At 42.9% G+C, this 19,888-nt stretch overlaps 1 protein-coding gene across 1 annotated transcript in view; it reads left to right on the top strand.

The window, feature by feature from the left end:
- Window positions 1-912: 912 nt before the first annotated feature.
- The window catches only part of LOC311043077 (MAM domain-containing glycosylphosphatidylinositol anchor protein 1-like), a gene marked incomplete at its 3' end in the record, with an annotated part of 180,149 nt that continues 161,173 nt past the window's right edge, over window positions 913-19,888 (top strand). Inside the window, exon 1 of the mRNA XM_084054237.1 lies at window positions 913-997. Within this exon, the coding sequence (XP_083910363.1) occupies window positions 931-997 (67 nt within the window). The 5' untranslated portion in view covers window positions 913-930. The remainder of the gene's footprint in view (window positions 998-19,888) is intronic.

Raw genomic sequence — 19,888 nt, 5'->3', positions numbered from 1 at the left:
AATTGACTTAAAATTGCATTGCTGCTTTTATTTATGTATTATGTTTTGCTGAATGTCTGCTACAGCAGATGAAAACAAATGGGATCAATGTGACCTGGTTGTATAAAAAATAACAAACAACCTGACCTTTCACACACAAACCCATTGGGGAAATGAAAGACTGTGTGAACTGAATGACCCCACTTGTTGGAACCTAATCCTCAATTTCTTTCATGGCACTAGAGTCTTTCATTTTTCTCTACATCCTGCCCCTTCAGGCAGGTTGCATATAAATCAGAGGTTTTAGTGTTTGCCCCCCCCTCTCGCCAGAGCCCAGATTGAAAACGACCTCGGCCCACTACTTCCAAACCTTATATCTACTGTCCTAATCCTTGGTGTAACCTTTGACCCAGACCTCAACCTTCAACATCAAGAAGGTCATTCACTCCTCTTTTTATCACTTCAGAAATATTTTAACAATTAAGTAATTCCTAACCATCTACCATCTGACAAAAGTAGTTCATGCCTTCATCTTCTCGCGCCCAGACTACTGTAATTCTTTGTACACTTGTCTCTCAAAAAAGTCCATCCACAGTCTCCAATTAGTTCAGAATGCCACAGCCCGTCTCTTAATTGGTTAAAACATTTTTTTTTTATCATAACACACCTATTTTAGCATCCCTGCACTGGCTGCCAATTAGGTTTAGAATTCATTTAAAAATCGTACTCACTATGCTGCATGTTTGTAAACTCACAATAATCCGTGATTAGTGACCTAATTACCTCAGAATGGAACCATGTGGTCGGGTATTATATGTACTGTTATTTTAATGTCCTTATTGTTCGGAGAAGCAGAAGGACATGAAGACTGAAAGGTTTTCAATGCAGAACAAAGCTTTCATTTTCCGTCTGTCTGTGTCTCTCCAGGTTATGACAGAACGGAGTTGAAACATGGAACTTTTATGGATTTTGTTATTTTCTATCATCCATCATTATGCTCGGGGTCAAGGAGTTTATGGTAAGTGTGTTTGACAAGTTCAAATCAAAGAGGGTACAAAACCATGAATGTTATTATGAAAATAATTACAGCCTAATAATATTGAGGCATGTCGGCTGTGTCAGCTGCAGTGTTGTTGGTCAATTACATGTCTGTTTTACAGTAAGTGCTTCCCCTTTGCATTTTAATTAAACCAGTGGTGAACTACTCCAATAAGTGACATTTAAAACCAGCTCTGGACAGGTTTTCTATGGAATTAATGAATTTGTGGTCATAGAAAGTGACTACAGTATGTTATCATCAGTAGATGCACGCACACACACACACACACACACACACACACACACACACACACACACACACACACACACACACACACACACACACACACACACACACACACACACACACACACACACACACACACACACACACACACACACACAAGTAGTTAGTGACCATTGAACACATTTTACAGAGTTGGATTCACTTGTTAGCCTACCAAGTGAATCCAACTCTGTCAAATTTGTTCAATAAACAACCTACCGTAGGTTGTTTACTATCTTCACTCAAATGTCACAAACATCTTAGAAATAACATAATAGAAATACATTGAAATCTAGTAAATAATAAATGTGATTAACAGTGTATTATTTTATCGGGTTTACATTGTCTATAGGGTCTGTCTTAAGTGCTACAGTAGACAGAAGTGGGTGAGTATTTACTGACTGTAGTTCACTGTTCTGCTCAATATTGCACCGACTTCACATAATTGAGTGGATATTGCAGCTGTTAGAGCAAACCGTTGTACAGGGGATATTATGGGAGAAGGTAGTCCATGTTTGTACTGTAGGTGTTGAATGTCAGCAGTGGTGTTAAAGTCCACTGATGCAGTCTGCTAGAAGTGTGAAACTCAGCTATGCATTATGAGTTACTGCAAAACTGACTGGAATGGTAATGCTCAACATCTTTAAGTTATAACAAATATTTTCAATTTTAGATATAGATTTTCCTTAAAACATTACTGTAATAGACTTGTACAAAAATAATTCCCCTCAATCAAGTGTGTGTGGTGTGTGTATCTGTAGAGACACTAACCTCTGCCAGTATTTTATTTAATTTTGTTTGGGACGTATCTGGGTGTCAACCTTTGTGCAGTAGGTGCACTATATTGGTGTCATTGAGCTGGGGAGGAGGGGCCTTTACTCTCAATGTTGTTGAAATCGCAACCAACAGATCCTACTAGTTGCCAGACCCAGGGGGTCGGCCTACATGAGGCTTTGTCGGTCGGTCGGTCTGTCCCTCTTTTCCTCTCTTTTCCTCTGCACACACGTCATGCGAAGTCCGGCCATTCATATTTCAACCACTAGGGGTCTGGCAGTACCAGGTCTCCTGGTTCCCTTGTTCAGAGATGCTGCTAGCCCTGCGTCCTGCGTCTCTGACGCACCTTTTTAATAAAGGACGCATTAAACCAACCATCACTGCGTCCACGGGACGCATACAACTAAAGTGAGCCGTGAGCCACTCAGCCTGCTAAAAAGCGAGCCGCGCACCAAATCGAACCGCGACCCGCGAGCCAAACTGGGCCGCGACCCGCGCGCCAAACCGAGCCGCGACCCGCGCGCCAAACCGAGCCGCGACCCGCGAGCCAAACTGAGCCGTGACCTGCGCACCAAACCGAGCCGCAAGCCGAAACACTGACGCGCGACACGTTGTTTTCAGATCGTTATTTTCGGTGCGACACAAGCATAAATCATTTGAAGGGAATCCCACTTTTTAAGAAGAAAACACCAGAGCAATAAATACTGCTGCAAACATCTACTTTTCTTAAACAAATATCTCTGTTCCGTTTACATTCTCTTCCCCCTTCCACAAAGTGTCGTTGTTCTTTAGTTCCTATCTATCTCTGCTCCTATGAAGTGTACATTATCTTTTTCATAGTATTATTATGAACTTTATATCGTAGTTTGTACCCTGTATTCTGAGTTTATGACTACAACAAGTAGCATAATAGAATGTACATTAGGACAGTGGTTCTCAACCTGTGGGTCAGGAACCCCAGGGGGGTCCCCACATGATTTTGGGGGGGTCCCCAGATGACAGTGAAGTCACAATTTAAGGACTTTTAAGATATGTTTAATACCTCAAGAAAGAAAAGAAAAAAGACTATTACTGCATCAAAACTAATCAACAAACTATACTATAATAAATACGGGCAAAATTGTGAAATAATATAAGAAAGAAGCGATCTACAAGCAAGGTGTTGTGAGCTTGTAGATCGGATTTACAAAAAAAACAAAAAAACATGTAGATCTGCTATTCTCACAATATGTATCTGTGGAACTGAGTCAAACTAAATTAAATGCTAAATTGAACTTCTAATTCGAAGTGCTTCCTCGGGGGGTCCCCAGTTCAAATATGATTATTTTGGGGGGTCACTGCCTGAAAAGGTTGAGATCCACTGCATTAGGATATAATGTACACAGTCACACACACATAGACGATATGGAGGTTGGAGATCACAGAAAACGATAGAACCGGGGGGGGGGGGGGGGGGGGGTGTAATTGGGGACCCATAAAATGTGTCTGGGACCCATTTGAATGACCACCTGTGGTTCCCGGGACCCATTACATTGAAAACCTAGCAACATCACTGCTTGTTATAGCTGTATAAGAGTCTAAGAATGACAGAAGCGTACAATGGCCCTCATTTATCAACGCGGAGCAGCCCGAATAATGAGCGTACGGCGTAATCACCGCACCTTTCGGCATTTATCAATATATCCTGACGTGGGCTTCATCCTACCGTAGGCTGAAATCTCACGTCTGGTCGAGACCAGTTGTTGACGTTGGCTGCACCCGTTTATTCCATTCTAGACCTGCGGAGCACCATTGTCTGACTGTCTGACAAGCATCTGGACACACAATCCACTCCTAAATGTGTATATCTACACTAATAAATAATTGCTGTGAAAATATATCATTTTATAAAGTAATTTAAACAAACTGCTTTAACAGTCATTCAGATAAGATTGTAGATCTGTCTGTATTGAAAATAGCAGATCTACAAGCTCACAAGCCAGCGTTGCATCTCGACGCGTTGTGAGCTTGTAGATCTGCTATTTTCAAAAATATACAGGCGCTTTTGCGCCGGGAGTCCCGCGGTCGGGACTCCCGGCCACCTTTTCATGGACAGTGAGGTCTACAAACTTACAGTAGCTTGTCCTATGTTATGGAGTTATGTCATAGAGAGTTATGTAGGCTACACAACCTGGCTGGGTTAAGGATATAAACCCGACGCTCCAATATTAACGTGGCGGCACGGAATCACTGCATTCCGCCCGAGTCTCATGTACCGCTACGCTACGGACACGGACATGAAAGACAAAGTTGGGCGGGCGCGTGTGTGTGTGTGTGTGTGTGTGTGTGTGTGTGTGTGTGTGTGTGTGTGTGTGTGAGAGAGAGAGCGAGAGAGCAAGAGAGCAAGAGAGAGCGAGAGAGAGTGGCGTGTGCGGCGAGGCCAGCGGGGGGGGGGGGGGGCGACTGTTTCTTATTGGCTTTTCATGTCTTTGGTCGTATTCTGGTTCGTCTTCATGTCGTAAAATCGGGGCGGTTTTGAGAATATTTAAGGGCGTGTTATTTAAATGACGCTCGTTTCAGCCGTGACATTTATCAACGCTGGGACCAAGTGTAAGCTCGGATCAGCTGTGTAGGATGCGTTGATAAATGTGACTTCGACGTTGGTGTACGGCCGAATATATGGAAAAATATACGCCGGTTTACACGCTGCGTTGATAAATGAGGGCCACTGTGTCTATGCTGTTACATAGATTTAACGGTTTTCCACTGTACGGTATTAGGTTCAGTTACTTTCATTCCAGGCGGTTGGCCAAATATGGATCCGCATTTTGCTTTGCTGCTTCCGCATTTCTTGCAGCAAAGCATAGACATGAACTGATCTCTCAGCTTTGCAATTTCTGTGTGGGGAAACATGTCTGACATGTGGCAGCCATCGAAAACACGTTCTGTTCAGCTGTTGTAGCTTATTACGTTGTACAGTGTATGCACGTCATGAGAAATGTTGCATCTTGCAATCAGGCAAACAAACCACACAAACCACATGTCAGTTGATGAAGCCCTAGGCCCTGTAGCTCTACTCTTTGCCTGTTGGCCAATCTACAACCTTTCTTGACCTCGCCCTCCTTCCTGTATAATAGTGCAGAGAATGCGCCCAGTACCTACATTCCTGAAGGCTATATCTCAACAGATCTGGTCTTGCTACACTGGTGATTGGAGTACAATACTTCTTGGCACTAACCATGATACATTGATTTAGAAAAGCTGGTAAAGTGTATTGTAAAAGCAGATTAAACTCATTTGAATGTTTCCAAATCTATGTTTTTTGAACCACCCCTCACCTGCTCTACTGTGTACAGTGACAAGGCCATTGACAAAGCCACTCTATTTTCATTATTATGCTGATTTTCTGTTTGTCCTGCACCTGATCAGAGTAGATGTGCCTGCTCTATGTTTCTAACTTGTTGTGACAGTACACCATGTTGGCTCAGCTGGAGGCAGATGACTGTGCCACCATAGTAATGATTTAAAGTTTGGCTCTGCTTTGGGAATAATCTCTCTCACGTTCATTCAACAAGACTTGTTTTAAGATAGAAATGTTCTGGAGGTAAGCATCTTAACCGCCATGACTAGGTGTGCATCAAAACACATGCTTTGCTAAACGTGACTTTGGATCACTGTTGTGGTGGTCTGAAGGATGATAGTTGCCTCTGCAGTCACTGCAGAGGTAGGACAAGTCTCTCATGTTCTATGGAGCCAGAAGACCAGTATAGACTCTGTGTTAGCTTGTTTAGTGGTGCTGCACAGATTTGTATTCCTGACCAAACATTTTGTGAAAAAGCCCTACCGTTTAGGTGGAAACGGGCATGGCCTATATGAGAAGTTACGTCATGTCTAGAGCCTGGCATGGGCCCAACATGTAAATAGTGGTATAACACGGACTCAGAAAGGAGAAATGCTCAATTCCCAGGGAGTCACACCCGTGTTGTATGTGGGATATGCGAAACCCACATGTCTCACGAGCCAGACTGTTGCATCTCACAATTTTTAAATACTCCCCTATATAGCATTCGGAGATCGTGGAATAATTGTCTGACTGCGTGAGACTAGACTCCCCCACACTCACAGACACATGATGTCACCCCCCTTACTTTTGCCTGACTGTTTTTTTTCCTTTTGCCACCACCACCAATAATAATGATTTGACCCCCTTGGGGACCTTGGTGTAGCCTATTTTTGTTAATGATCCTTTGCTGTTGACAGTCATTGCGTTTCCACGTTCAGTTGTTATTTTTGTTATTCAAGAAGGCATGTGGTCATACACTGTAGAGTTATGGTGGTGGGCTGCTTGCTACTGTATGTCTTTACTTTGTAAGGAAACAGAAAGCTAGCTTGCCATATCATTGCAATCATTAAACTTTATTTTTGAAATTGCTATAACATACAGTAACTGTAAAGGCCCCCCAAAATCCACCCCAAAAGCGCGTGGGACCCCCAAAAAGGTCACTGCCACCTTTAGAGTGGCTGTGACGCCCTGAAGAGTTGTAATGAGCCTGAGCCGGGGTTTGTAGACCATTAGTCATGATGAGCCAAGGAATCCAAGGGAGAATACAGTTTGATTCTACCACCTGCTGTTCAAGTTTTTACACACACAAACAGGGCCGAAAACAAAATCTCCACCTACCAGCCTTCCTGCCTGAAGTGAGACATTCGGATTGAACAAATGGTTTGCACATCAAACATAACAAATCAGCAGCTGTAGGGAAGGATCCAACCAGTTTGGCTCACAGGCTCACTGTGTGCGCAGTTAGGCTCCAAATAGGTTTCCTCACCTCAGAGCTGTTTAGCACTCACAGTGGTAGGCAGATTCAATGCACTCCCAGCATGTCTGCTGGGAGATCAACTGTATAAGTGTGTTTGATTGATGTCACTGTTTTGGACGGCTGTGATGTCCCTTTAGACTGTCTCTGGTGTATGTGTGCATTTTTGTGTGTGTGTGTGTGTGTGTGTGTGTGTGTGTGTGTGTGTGTGTGTGTGTGTGTGTGTGTGTGTGTGTGTGTGTGTGTGCCTGCGTGCGTGCGTGCGTGCGTGTGTGTGCGTGTCTGTGATTCAGATTTTGTGAATTTATAGATATTATTACAAAACATATTAACAACTTAAGCCCTGTTTTATGTCTGTATTTAAAAACATGCAGATCTACAAGCTCACAACCTATTACATCGCAATGCAAGGTAAGTTTGTAGATCTGCATTTAAAAAAATGTTTTGGTCAAATTCTGACATTTTGAAAAAATAGAAATGGGACATTCTGCATAATGATAAATATGTTTTGATGCCAATACTTTTGCACTTTTAGGAGGACTTTTACTTACATTCAGTTAATCCTATTTTTACAAAAAAAAAAAAACTGAAATATCAGAGTACTTCTTAGTAACAGAAGTGTTTGTGTGTGTCTGAGTGTGTGCGTGCGTGTGCGTGCGTGCGTGCGTGCATGCGTGCGTGTGTGTGTGTGTGTGTGTGTGTGTGTGTGTGTGTGTGTGTGTGTGTGTGTGTGTGTGTGTGTGTGTGTGCATGCGTGTGACTAACCTGAACACAACTTATATGATATCATCCTATATTAAAATCGCGTAGTGGGTCAACTTCCTGTTTATCCGCATTCTTTGTTCTATGCTCTAGCAGACCACATGCAATTTCCTACACTTGTAGCCTTTGGTGTGTCTTGCTTCGAACTCACAACATAAGTGTGTGCCTGTGGCACCCAGGGGCCCCTGGGGGCCACATGGGGCCCCTAGTGTGGCTTTTCTGATGACAGACCCCTGAACGGTTTTCGCCGCAAGTTCGGTGCATATCGGAGCAACGGCGCCTGTGGCCCCCGGGAACCCCTTACGGAGCAACGGTGCACCTCGCAGGTCCACATGTTACGTTTATGACGTTCACCCACCGTGACAAACCACGTTTGTCCACCCGCCACACGCGCGTGCGGGCGTGCATGTGTGTGTGGGAACAGGTTGCAAAGATAATATGCAACCTGTTTCCCAAGCGTATAACTTATTGATTCCTGTAAAATGTCACACAAAACTCATAGAGTGCAGATGTGACCCAAACGGCATTAGTTTAGAGGATTCATTTGAAATTGTATGACATAAAATCAATTACTTAGCTTGACGTAAATTGTTTTAAATTGTATATTGTAACAGAATAAAAGGTGACTTCATTTCCTTTTCTTCAACCAACATCAGCACTTTTTGTTTGTGTCTCTTTCGTGTCTCTGGTTGCCGCAGAGTTTATTTTGGATGCTGAATATCACCCTTTCCTTATAAGCATCCATAATTTATTGGTGGCTCTGAGGCAGGAAGGTGGAGGTGGGGGTGGAGAAGGAAGGAACAGAAGCTCTACATAGTGTTGGTGAGATATAGCCACCTCCCTCAAACCTCGAATTGAGCTGAAATGTTTTAACCCTTTAAGAGCAATATGCCAAAAAGAAAGAAAGTTGTACTGATGGGTTGTAAATGATCTTATAGCAAAACAACAATTTATGTTTCTTGAATAGATCAATACAAACCAGTAAACTAAAATGAATATGCTTGCATTATGTTCTTTATCTCTGCTCTCCTTCTCCATTGTACTATCTCTGACTTCACAGAAGGCTTCTATTAATCCTCTCTCTCTCTCTCTCTCTCTCTCTCTCTCTCTCTCTCTCTCTCTCTCTCTCAACCCTGAAGCCTTTCCTCGGCACAATTTGTATTTGATGACCCTCTCCTCTCCTCTCCTCTCCTCTCTCTGATTATCCTTTCACTGTGTCTAAGTAGGTATTAAACCCTGACAACGTTTCTATTAGCCTCCAGGTCAGTGTTAAGAGTCATAGGCCGGTGTGGCGACTGTGATGTTGACCACAGTTTACACTGTAGCCCCCCCTGCCTGGGGCCAGAGGCTAGCCGGACCCCCTCCTGTAAGGCTGTGCTTTAACACCTTTCCTTCCCTCAATGACTCTCTGAGCCAGGTGGGCAATGTGGCACGCTGGCAGCCGGAGGGACATAATAGTTGTATCTCTTTATAAAGGAAGTTGTTCTCTTGTTAAGCGTGTCTCTGAACCGGTGTGAGGTCATCTACTAAATACTGTATCTCATTGTTTTTTATCTGGTAGCCTCCTACTGCGCTGTTTGGGGTGTGATCAATGATGAGCTTGTTCTTAAGCTCATTCTACCTGTAGAATGATGTTGTTCTTCAGGGAGTGACTGTGAATGAGATACAGTCTATGTGGAAAACATATTGGGCTTGGTTGAACAAAAGTTTCAGGGGAGAGTGGCTTTTGTATGTCAGAAAAGTAACAGGACTGTGGCAGCCACGCTCATGACTCAATGCTAATTGAGTTACCGCTTATGGCACTGTGTTGCACAACATCTCACCACTATTCTGCTATACTATTGTTCACTTCTCTCACTCTGTGCTTCTGTTCCAGGCTGTTGTGTAATTACACTGCTGTTACCCTCTGTCACACAACTTGAAGTGGCACAAACGTGGCATTAAAACTATTTTAATTTCCTGGTTAAGTTGTTTTAGAGTTAGGGCCACAGTCCTGTTACTCTTCTGACACAGATTGTGGATGTGAGAAGAGGGATGGGGAGGAGTTTTGTTCAGGATGGTAGATTAATGGAAGGTGATTTTATTTTATGAGTGGATTAAATTGTGGCTCTATAAGGTATCCTTCTATTAAGGTATACCTTTCTTCTCAATTATGTTACATTCTGGATATTGCTAAATGCGTAATCTGCTCTGTTCATTTGAGGTTCAATTATTACTCAAACTCAAGCGCTGCTGACTAGAAACTGCAACCTCCTGTGATCAAATCCCATGAGGGTACGATTTGTTTTTTCTCTCTCCGCATAGTTTTTGTGAGGTTAGGGTTAGGATTAGGGTTTTCTTTGAAAGAGGTATCAAATGAAGATGTTCTGCAAAAACTTAAAGCCCTAAATCCATCCAAAGCTACTGGCCATGACAACATCCACTCCGGATTTTTAAGAGATTCAGAAGAAGTCATCTCTCTCTCAATAAGCCATTTTATAAACCTATGCATAAAGCAAGGTAAAGTTCCTCAGGTTTTTAATGTAGCTAGAGTAACCCCTCTCTTCAAAAAGGGAAGCAAGCTAGATATTAGCAATTACCGCCCTATTTCCATTCTCTGTTCAATATCTAAGATAATGAAAGGGTTATACACAGACAAATAGAGAGGTACTGATCATCCCAAAATCTACTGTTCCAATTTAAAGAAAGTTTTAGAAAATCATATTTGACCGACTCTCTGTCTGCTCTATCTGACCCATTGTATTAGGAAAGAGGTAGGAAGGTTTTGCGGCATGGTTATGTTGGATTTGCAAAAGGCTTTTGACACTGTGTAATAATTATATATTATTACGAAAGCTCAGGGCTTTAGGTTTTGATGGTGCTTCTGTTCAGTGGGTGAGGTCTTACCTAGAGGGCACACTGTGGCTGTTCAATTCTCCTAATGATTATAGGATGGGTAAAATGCAGAGGACAAATTTCACGTATGTGCAAATATACAGTGACAAATAATGAATGATGAATGAACATGTTACAAGAGAACAAATGGTGGATATAAATGGCACCATGTCCACTAAAATGTGGGGTCCCTCAAGGGAGCATTTTAGGCCCACTCCTTTTTTAAATTTATATTAATGATATGAAATCAGCTTGTGATTGCAATTTTTTTCTGTTTGCTGACGACGTAGCATAATAAATTATCTGGAGAAGGTATGGCTTTAATAGTTATCTCTAAGGTCAACCAAAGGGTACTTTTTTTAGCCAGAATATCAACATAAATTAATAGATGAAGGTGCAATGACTCATTCAGTGTAATTTTGACTCTGCCTGCACATCATGGTATAATGGTTTCCCTATGATCCTAAACAATGTTTTGCAGACCTCCCAAAATGAAATATTTAGGTTGATCCACAAGCAGCACCCCAGAACTAATTTTAGTAGCCTTGGTTGGCTTAGTGAAACAGAGATTGTTGTTTATGAAAATGTGCATGGTTCACAGGATTGTAAAAATCAAGGCACCAAAGTATTTATTCAAATACTTTTCAAGGGTTTGTGATGTGCATAGATACTCCACTAGGGGTAGCATCACACATTTTGTTATAGAGGTGGTGCAATGGTTTTGCACTTTTTCTGTTTTTCATTTGTCTATGAGGTTGATAGAACTTTATTAAGCCCCCTGGTGGTGTTTTTATGGTGTTTTATGTCTTCTCTGACTACTTTGAGTTTCTTCCTGGAGGCTGAAACCTTGAGGGTCAAACGTGCCAATAGAAAAACAGCGCTTTAGTGACATAGTAAAAACATGCCCTCCCCCTCATTATCATAACACAGCAGGTGTGGGCATGAGGAGGAGGAGGGACTAGGACAGGTGGGTGGTGCTAAGGTGATGGAGGAGGTGCTAAGGTAGAACCAGGTATACTTAATGAACTGGAGGCGTGTCCACATAAAAACATAATTTTAACAATTTCTGTACACTTTTTTGAAAAAAGTCTTCCTCCTTGTATAACCATAATACCTGATGATTATGTTTTAGGGGGGAAAAAATCACTGAAAATCACGGCATCCCGTCTTTAAAGTTAAAAGTAGTATTGGAAAGACCTTTTTTTGAGGAGCTGCAGCTATCACATGGAATGGAAGTCCTCCCTAAATATTTTTTTAAATACCTCTTGGTCCTGATTTTTTAAACAAAATAGTATGTATTTTATTGTTTTTAACTGTATTTATGGGACCACAATGTAAATAAGCCTCTGGGCTTTTGTGTGCCATCCTTTTAACTAAAATGTGCGTCTTTTGTTTTGTACATATGCTTGTTGTCAATAAATCCGACATGTCAAAACTTGACTTTCAGGGCGTCCCGTCATGTAAAAACTTGACGTTTCAGGGCTAGCCTACTGACAGAGTGGCAAAATGTGACGCCTTGGGAGTGAGAGCAGCTTGCATGGGTTGAACATGTGTCATGCAGAGTTAGCCTGGGACTAATCTGAGTTCGCATACAGCTCTCGCATACAAACTGGAGGGGCGAGGAAACTTCTGGGCCAGAGCCCTGGTATTTGTGGGCGGGATGTAATTTACACTCAGAATCTGAGCAGACACGCCTCTTACCGGTCTGAGAGCTGTGCAACTCGTCTAAACAGTCCGACGAGAGGCAAACAGCAGTACACAACAATGGCGGCCGCGCTTCCCGTGGATCCCGCCCCCTTTTCTTCATTGGCTGTTGATTTGAATCAGAACGCAGTGGCCGCGCCCCTGCTGTCCAGGCTCTGAGGCGAAGTCTCCCAGACTAGCCTGGGACCAGACGAATCTGCCAGTGCAAAAAAAATTGCCTTCTGCGATTTTCGTCTGGCACCGCTCCGTTGTGAATCCATTTCCTGCTCCCGAAGTCTGGGGTGACCAATCAGGGTCCAGTATTCAAATATGGGAGACTGTAATTAGTAGTTGGTTGGTCTGACCAATTGCGTCCAGAGCCATTCTTTTGATCCCGCCCCTTGGGAAAAAGACCTCATAGAAACACCAGCCTCATATCCACGCAGTGATATAGTCTGGCCACGCAAGGCTAATACAGAGTACCCGTTGTACCCGTCTGTCTTCGTGGCTTTTGTTACCATATAAGGAGATGTCTGTTTATGTCTGTCTACTTGTGTCCCTTTTATGACCATATATGGAGATCCCTGATGTCATCAGTAGGCCTATATTGCCCATATTGTGGAATGCCCATGGACATATCGGCCAGATCGGTGGTTCTGGACAACCCCATATCATATTGTTTATGGTTATGTCTGAGTCAAAGTGACGTCAGAGATCCGCCCGCCCTCTGCCCTGTGCATTTTATGTTTGCGAAGCCTAAAAGCCAAATGGAAATGTAATTGTCATGAATGTTCCAATGTCCAAAAACTGAATGTAATTGTTAACCGCAAATATTTGTATGACAATTAATCGTCAAATGAAATCTCTTGGTCGTGATAGCCATAATGCACAGTATGAACTAAGTTGCCAACAGAGTCTGCTTTGTTTTACAACGAAATGTGTCATGTACAGAAAGAAGCCTCTGTGTGCTGCTGTTGCACTGATAAATCAGCGGCCCGAAGTCTAGCGTGACGCGTCGTTCACTTTGCAGTGCCACCTTACAGGCACCTCACAGTGTGAGAGAGAGTTTTGTGCTCTCCTAAATCCACGGCAGGCTTTGAAAGTACCCACTTCAGAAAGAGGTGACATGCATCACCTCTCCAATGACCAAAACCCACTATGGAAGCCGTCGAACTGGTGCGATCTGACGGCATCCTAGAATTTATAGGTAGGATGTGATGTCATGCGTGATGTCATGCTGTCGTGAGATTACGTCACACTGGCGTTGTGTCCATATTCGGAGTGATGCAACGTACATGCAACGTTACAACGTACATACTGACAACCGACATGGCGCAGGATTCAAATTGTATATATATAGATACTGCGAGTGTGTTCGTATAGGCACCATTGTCAGTGCGAATGCATATGCATTTTCATGCATCGTAACGGGTGCGTGCATGCGTGCGTGTGTGCGTGTTTGTGCGTGCGTGCGTGTGTGTGTGTGTGTGTGTGTGTGTGCACACACGTGTGCGTGTGCGCGTGTGTGACCACTGATGTCACAACAGCTTAATCGTGGACATTTTCCAAGTGTGACTGCAGAGTCATGTAGAGTCATAGTGTCAGAGCACTCACACTCTGTGATATTCTTACTGGCTGATTATAGATGCCAGTGCCACTGTGCAGTTTTGGCTTCAAACATGTAATGTAGGGAGTCAGAAGTACAGTCTTTGAAATGTAGTGGAGTGAAAGTCATGTACTTGAGTACAGTCGAGTAAATACGTTTTGTTACTGTCCACCACTCTGTTACTGTCCACCACTGCAAAAGAAAGAGAGAAAGTCTAAATCTGAGTAAATGTTCTAAAATAATAATCAGAAACACTTGATTGCCAAGTACCAAGTGCCATACACAGAATTTCCTTTTGTTCATGGTGCAGTGTCTCATGTATTTATTAATTAATTAAAGTCTATGGCATTTGGAAAAATGCCACCGACTAGACAAACCAAAGTCTCTTTCGATTGCTGAAAAGTTTTTGGAGGTACATCTTTGTAGCTATATTGACACTGCTGGCATTTAACACAATACATTGTACGACAAAGGCAAAGCGTCAGCAGCAGAGTCTTATTAGATAACAAGACATACATTTTGGGGCTCTACAGTCAGCCTAACAAGGAAGAAAGAAGAAAGACATAGCCTTAACTGTTGGTGTCACTGACAGGACGGAAACGTCCATGTGTCCGTCCTGAGAGAGAGAGAGAGAGAGAGAGAGAGAGAGAGAGAGACTAATTTTCTTTGGGAAGCAGTGTCTGCTAAATGGCACAGGTTATTCCTCTGCTTCCATACATCCCAAATGTCTTACTTCACTTTAAAGTAAGACTGTTCCTCTGGTCTAACAGTTTAACATCACTATCACACCAGGGCCATAACCACTAAAACCCTTTATATTTTTTAGGGTTATGGTTAGGTTCAGGCATATTTTTGTGAGATTATGGTTACGATTAAGGGCTCGTTCACATCAGGACTGTTTGAATCGTTTAAGGGTGGATTCAGACTGGGTCCGATTGATTCAAACCGTTCCCGAGTACGATTGGCCTCTCCCAGCTGGCCAGCATTCACATTGGCCAAAATTCTTCCGTACTCAAGTACACTTCATTCAACAGTAATGGTAAGTGCCTCATGGGGGCGCTGTTGACTATGGGGCTTTGTGAGATAGAGAATGTCATTCACAGAAGAGGAGTCACTTGTCAGAGTTTAAAGTGAATAATAAAGTTTGACTGTGTTCCTAATGTTATCTTGAATTATAATAATAACAGAACAACAATACACAACCAAAGCAGTGTGTGCATTGGTCAAAATGGTCAAAATGTAACGTCGTTTCTCGCGTCTCTGTTATTATCAATATGATAGTCACGTCACTGATGCATCGTTGGTATTTTACCAGTGACGTCACAGACTAATCCTTGGTATATTTATCCTTATACACGTTCGCTACACATGTGTTTTTTGTTTATTCTTTTTCACGGCTTGGGAAAGCGGGATTATTATTTCTTGTCAACATTCAAGTAGAACTATGAGAAGGTATAACCCAGCTAAAATAATGCGTAATTATAAAAATATATAAATGATGTATGATTAGCAGTCCACTTCCTCCTGTCGGGTACGGATGGATTCACATTGCAGCACATCGTACCCGAGGCCGCACTGCTTCGGTGCCTCCATCACGTGGCTGACAACAAAGAGCTAACTAGCCTAGCGTAGCCTAGCTCGGTTGCCTAGCTTAGCTTGTGTAGGAGCTTAGCCTTTAGCTGCTGACAACATTAGCTTTCAGGCTAGATAGAGCCACGGAGGAAAACAGAGAGGATAGGAAAGAAAGAGTAATAATAATATAAGCCTGAGGAGCGTGCTTAACAGAAAGATTTAACGAAACTCCCGTGGGGGACACAAGTGACCCCGCTATGGGTTAAAGCTGGTTTTCGTGTAGATTTTTCGCCGGTAGTGTGTTCTTGTGCGTGCGCATTCGTGTAGCAGAGTGAAGTAAGAGGGCGTGTTATAGTTACACGAGGGGTTTTATACCCCTTCCGGACTGCCGGAACGCATAACATGACCCTAACCAATCAGAATTGTCACGGGAGTCCATGTGTGTAGTGCTCTGTGCATCGCCAGGGGGCGATGTTATCCCATAGTGAGTATATCATGGAGAAGGGAAAAGACAACAAGGAGAGAGATGGGGAAGGACACGCAGAAAAAAGCCGTAGGCTGGATTCAAACGCTGGCTGTTATACTGAGCCTCAACAGTACACACTCTATCAAGTGACACACCGGGCGACCCCTGATAAAAGGTCTCATCTCATGGAATGTGTGCTCGTCTCATGTTAATTTCTGCTTTATTGGAGGGAAACAGATTTTATGATGGGTTTCACTTAAGCCTGGTTTATGCTGTACTTATAGGCCTACCGCACAATGATCTTGCTTGACCAAAAGACTGATCTTTGATACTGTGTGGCACGTTGTTAGCTTGAAAATCGGTTATTTCTCTCTCTCGCGCTCGCTCGCTCGCTCGCTCGCTCGCACGCACGCACGCACGCACGCACGCACGCACGCACGCACGCACGCACGCACGCACGCACGCACGCACACACACACACACACACACACACACACACACACACACACACACACACACACACACACACACACACACACACACACACACACACAAAAGGTACTGAGCATTAAGTGTACCACTGAGTGGCAGCCTCATTATGAGCACTGCCTAAACACAGCAAAGTCAACAACGTAAGAAACAGGCCACACACACACACACACACACACACACACACACACACACGCACACGCACACGCACACACACACACACAAAGGAAAGCTCAAAGACTGGCAGACATTGTGAAAAGTGTAGAGTTGCTGTCAATACAAACTCCTGGCAAGAACTTTTTAACAGCCTTTATTTGTTTGGAAATAGAATTCAGAACTTCTGACTTTAATGAGTCCATTTGTTAGTTTCACCATCATTCTGTTGTTGAAAGGTGCTGAAATGGCAATTAAAGACTTGTGGATGTGCAAATGACCTCGGGAGAGGAGAAGACAGCAGAACAGATTGAACTTGTTGACATAAAAACGTCTTGTTTCTGTGCGGCAAAATGTGTGGGATTGAACCCTGACATCTCAATCTCAGGGCGGACACAAGGCCACAATAGGTGAACATTAGGTGTGCTCAGACAAATTGTTGGCAAATATGATCACTAAGGATGAAACAGCCTATAGGAGAGAGGTCGAGAACCTAAAGCAATGGTTCAAATAGAGCCTGGCTCTCAACGTCGACGATATCTGATCGTGGACTACAGGAAGCCTGACAGACAGCACACCACTTTATACATTGACCACACGGCAGTGGAGAAGATCAGCGACTTCTAATTCCTCACCGCTCACATCACTTAGAGGTCTAACAGTAGTTGAAACGGTACGGTACGCTATTGTTTACATGCAGCACCATTGTTCGACAAAATATAGATCAGGCTTTACCTGTCACATTGATTTATCCATATATCTTACAATAAAGGCACCGAATCTCTGTACGTACGTACGCATGCACGTCTGTAATCAACGTATCTCAAAAACCGTTCGACTGACCGACTTCAAATTTGGCACACACATCGCAGACGACCCAAGGGAATGCAGTGCCTGGCATCTAGTCGGTCGAATAGGTTGGTCAGAAAAGGCTCTGACTATGGCCCAAATGAGCCAATTGATTGCCATGGCAACCCCAGCCTAAGCTTAATTCTGGAAATTCCCCTCACCTGTCGAATTCCCCACATCTGTCATTTGATTACTTAGTCAGTCCACTTTCCACAGGCAGTTTGCACTCTTCAGACATTCTCCACACATTCTCCACAGACGTTTACCACTGCACAAGGACTTTCCAGAACTGTCGATCCCCCCGATATGCCCATATATGGCCATATAGCCTACTGATAACATCAGGGATCTCCATATATGGGCATGAAAGGGACAAGAACAGACAGATACAGAGATCTCCATATATGGGCATAACATGGACACAGACAGACGGGTACTCTGACAACGGTATAACGGGTATTGCATAATAGGGTGGGACATGCATTCCATTCTTTTTGCATTGTTCCCAACTTGCATCGTTCCCGAGTATGCATGCCAATGCATGTCTGTCCTCCCCGAGTTGTAAAAAAAAGATTTTTTCTCTAGTAACTTGAATAACTGAATTTTGCTCATTAACTCATTCTGTGCCATTGACGTGTAATCCGTCCAATTTTGCATTTGTCCAGGGTGCCATTGACGGATAATAAGTCCAAACTGTGTTTTCAGTGTTTACCACTAGATGGCGCTCTTGAGCTTCCTATGAGCCACCATTTCAGGCTGCGTGGCAGAGAGATCTAGAGATCACATGATCACAACATGTTATGTTCCAACTGCTTCCTGGTTAGCATCTGCAGACAATCAGCTATACCTCCAGTTGCTTTTACCCCATGCATTTTTGGCCAGACACGCTGTTTTCAATGTGAATGTGAAAGTGAAAGGCCAGTTGCGGTGGAAATGTTGTTTTCCCTCGATGGAAGCTCAGTTAAAGCCCCTGTGATTACCAACCATCAGAGGATCAATCATACTGTACTAAGATAAATATTCTGTGACTACTTAAAAAGGTAAGATAAATAAAAAATCTCTGGCACTCTGGGCAATTATTGTTTTATTTACTTGCCACTAAATGAATTAAGACAACAAGAACCGATGTGTATTCTCTATATGTTGTGAATACATATTAAACCCTCTGTTTGCACGTGAGTGTCTTGAGCATACATGTATGCTATTCCGTTTTTTCAGATTCAGCACCCTTGAATTATGTAAAATAGCCTGGTACCCCACTTTTACCCCAAAATGCCTCTATCCTCCTTATACTGTACAGTAGAAGGCCTTTTTGTCTAAAAGGCTTTTCTTTTTTGCTATACATTTTGCACCTAATTTCAGTCTGTCCTCTGACCAAAATGTTCAAATGACTTATCAGAACAGATGTTATTCTACTGATGGTAGGGTAGGTGGGACTCTTAGAACAGTCTGGTTTGTGTTGATGGCATGAAACAGAGACTTAGCTCCTGCCTAGCTCGCAAACAAGAATCAGGGCACCCACTCCAACAAGGTTATTTGACAGACACATGATGTAACCGATCACGAAGCAAGAGAAAGCTAATCTATCCATCCATCCATCCATCCGCGCGCACGCGCACACACACACACACACACACACACACACACACACACACACACACACACACACACACACACACACACATGATTGGCCAATTCGAAGCTCCGACCCTGCATTATAGACTGGCCACATGAAGCTACGCCATTATTAGACCCTGTCTTTTTGGCTCAATGAAAAGTGTTCCTGTATTCCTGCTTTGTTGAGAGGCATTCATTTAAAAGTAAGAGTTTATTTTCATACCAGCATCATGTTGAAGTTGAGTTATATCTCTGGTGGACGTTTGCCCAGAGTTAACACCACAGCTGGGAGTCTGTCGATATAGACATGCCCAGAAGTCCAAGTCCATATTTGAGCAACAGTTTATGCTACATCTGTGTTACGTCATGTGCCACAGAATATCAGCATTTAACTGTAGCATCTACCACATTCTGAGATAATGATGCATGTTTGTGAGTAAAATAATATTAAAACAAACTGTAAATTAGCTATTCTTATGGGTCTACATATATTTGAGATTCAAGAACTTTTGTAATTTATATTTGACAGTTTAAGTTAGATATTTTGGTATTTTATTATAAAATAACTGATAATACGTAAATTGGAAAATAAGCTACATAGCACGCAGGCAAAACTACATAGCATACAGGCGATGAGATACAGCAGATGACAGCCGATTATAAACTTAAGATGTATAAGTTTAATACCATGTACATGAAACACTATTCAGAGAACCTCAGGGAAAAGATACTTGCACAGCAGCAAAGCTTTGATGAGGAGAAAAAAACACTGGTTGAAGAGCTGCAGATGTCAGATGAAAAATTATTTCCCACAGAGCAAAGGATTGAAGTAATGGAAGAAGAGAGCATATTGAAAGACTACAAGTGCCAGGCAATGGACAAGACCCTCCGAGAGTATGAGTTCCAGGCAATGGAAAAGACACTCCTACAAATCCAAAAACTAT

This window comes from Gymnoscopelus microlampas (genome assembly GCF_963454915.1).
Source record: "Gymnoscopelus microlampas genome assembly, chromosome: 1".
Classification (NCBI taxonomy): Eukaryota; Metazoa; Chordata; class Actinopteri; order Myctophiformes; family Myctophidae; genus Gymnoscopelus; species Gymnoscopelus microlampas.
This window is presented reverse-complemented; position numbering and strand designations above follow the sequence as displayed.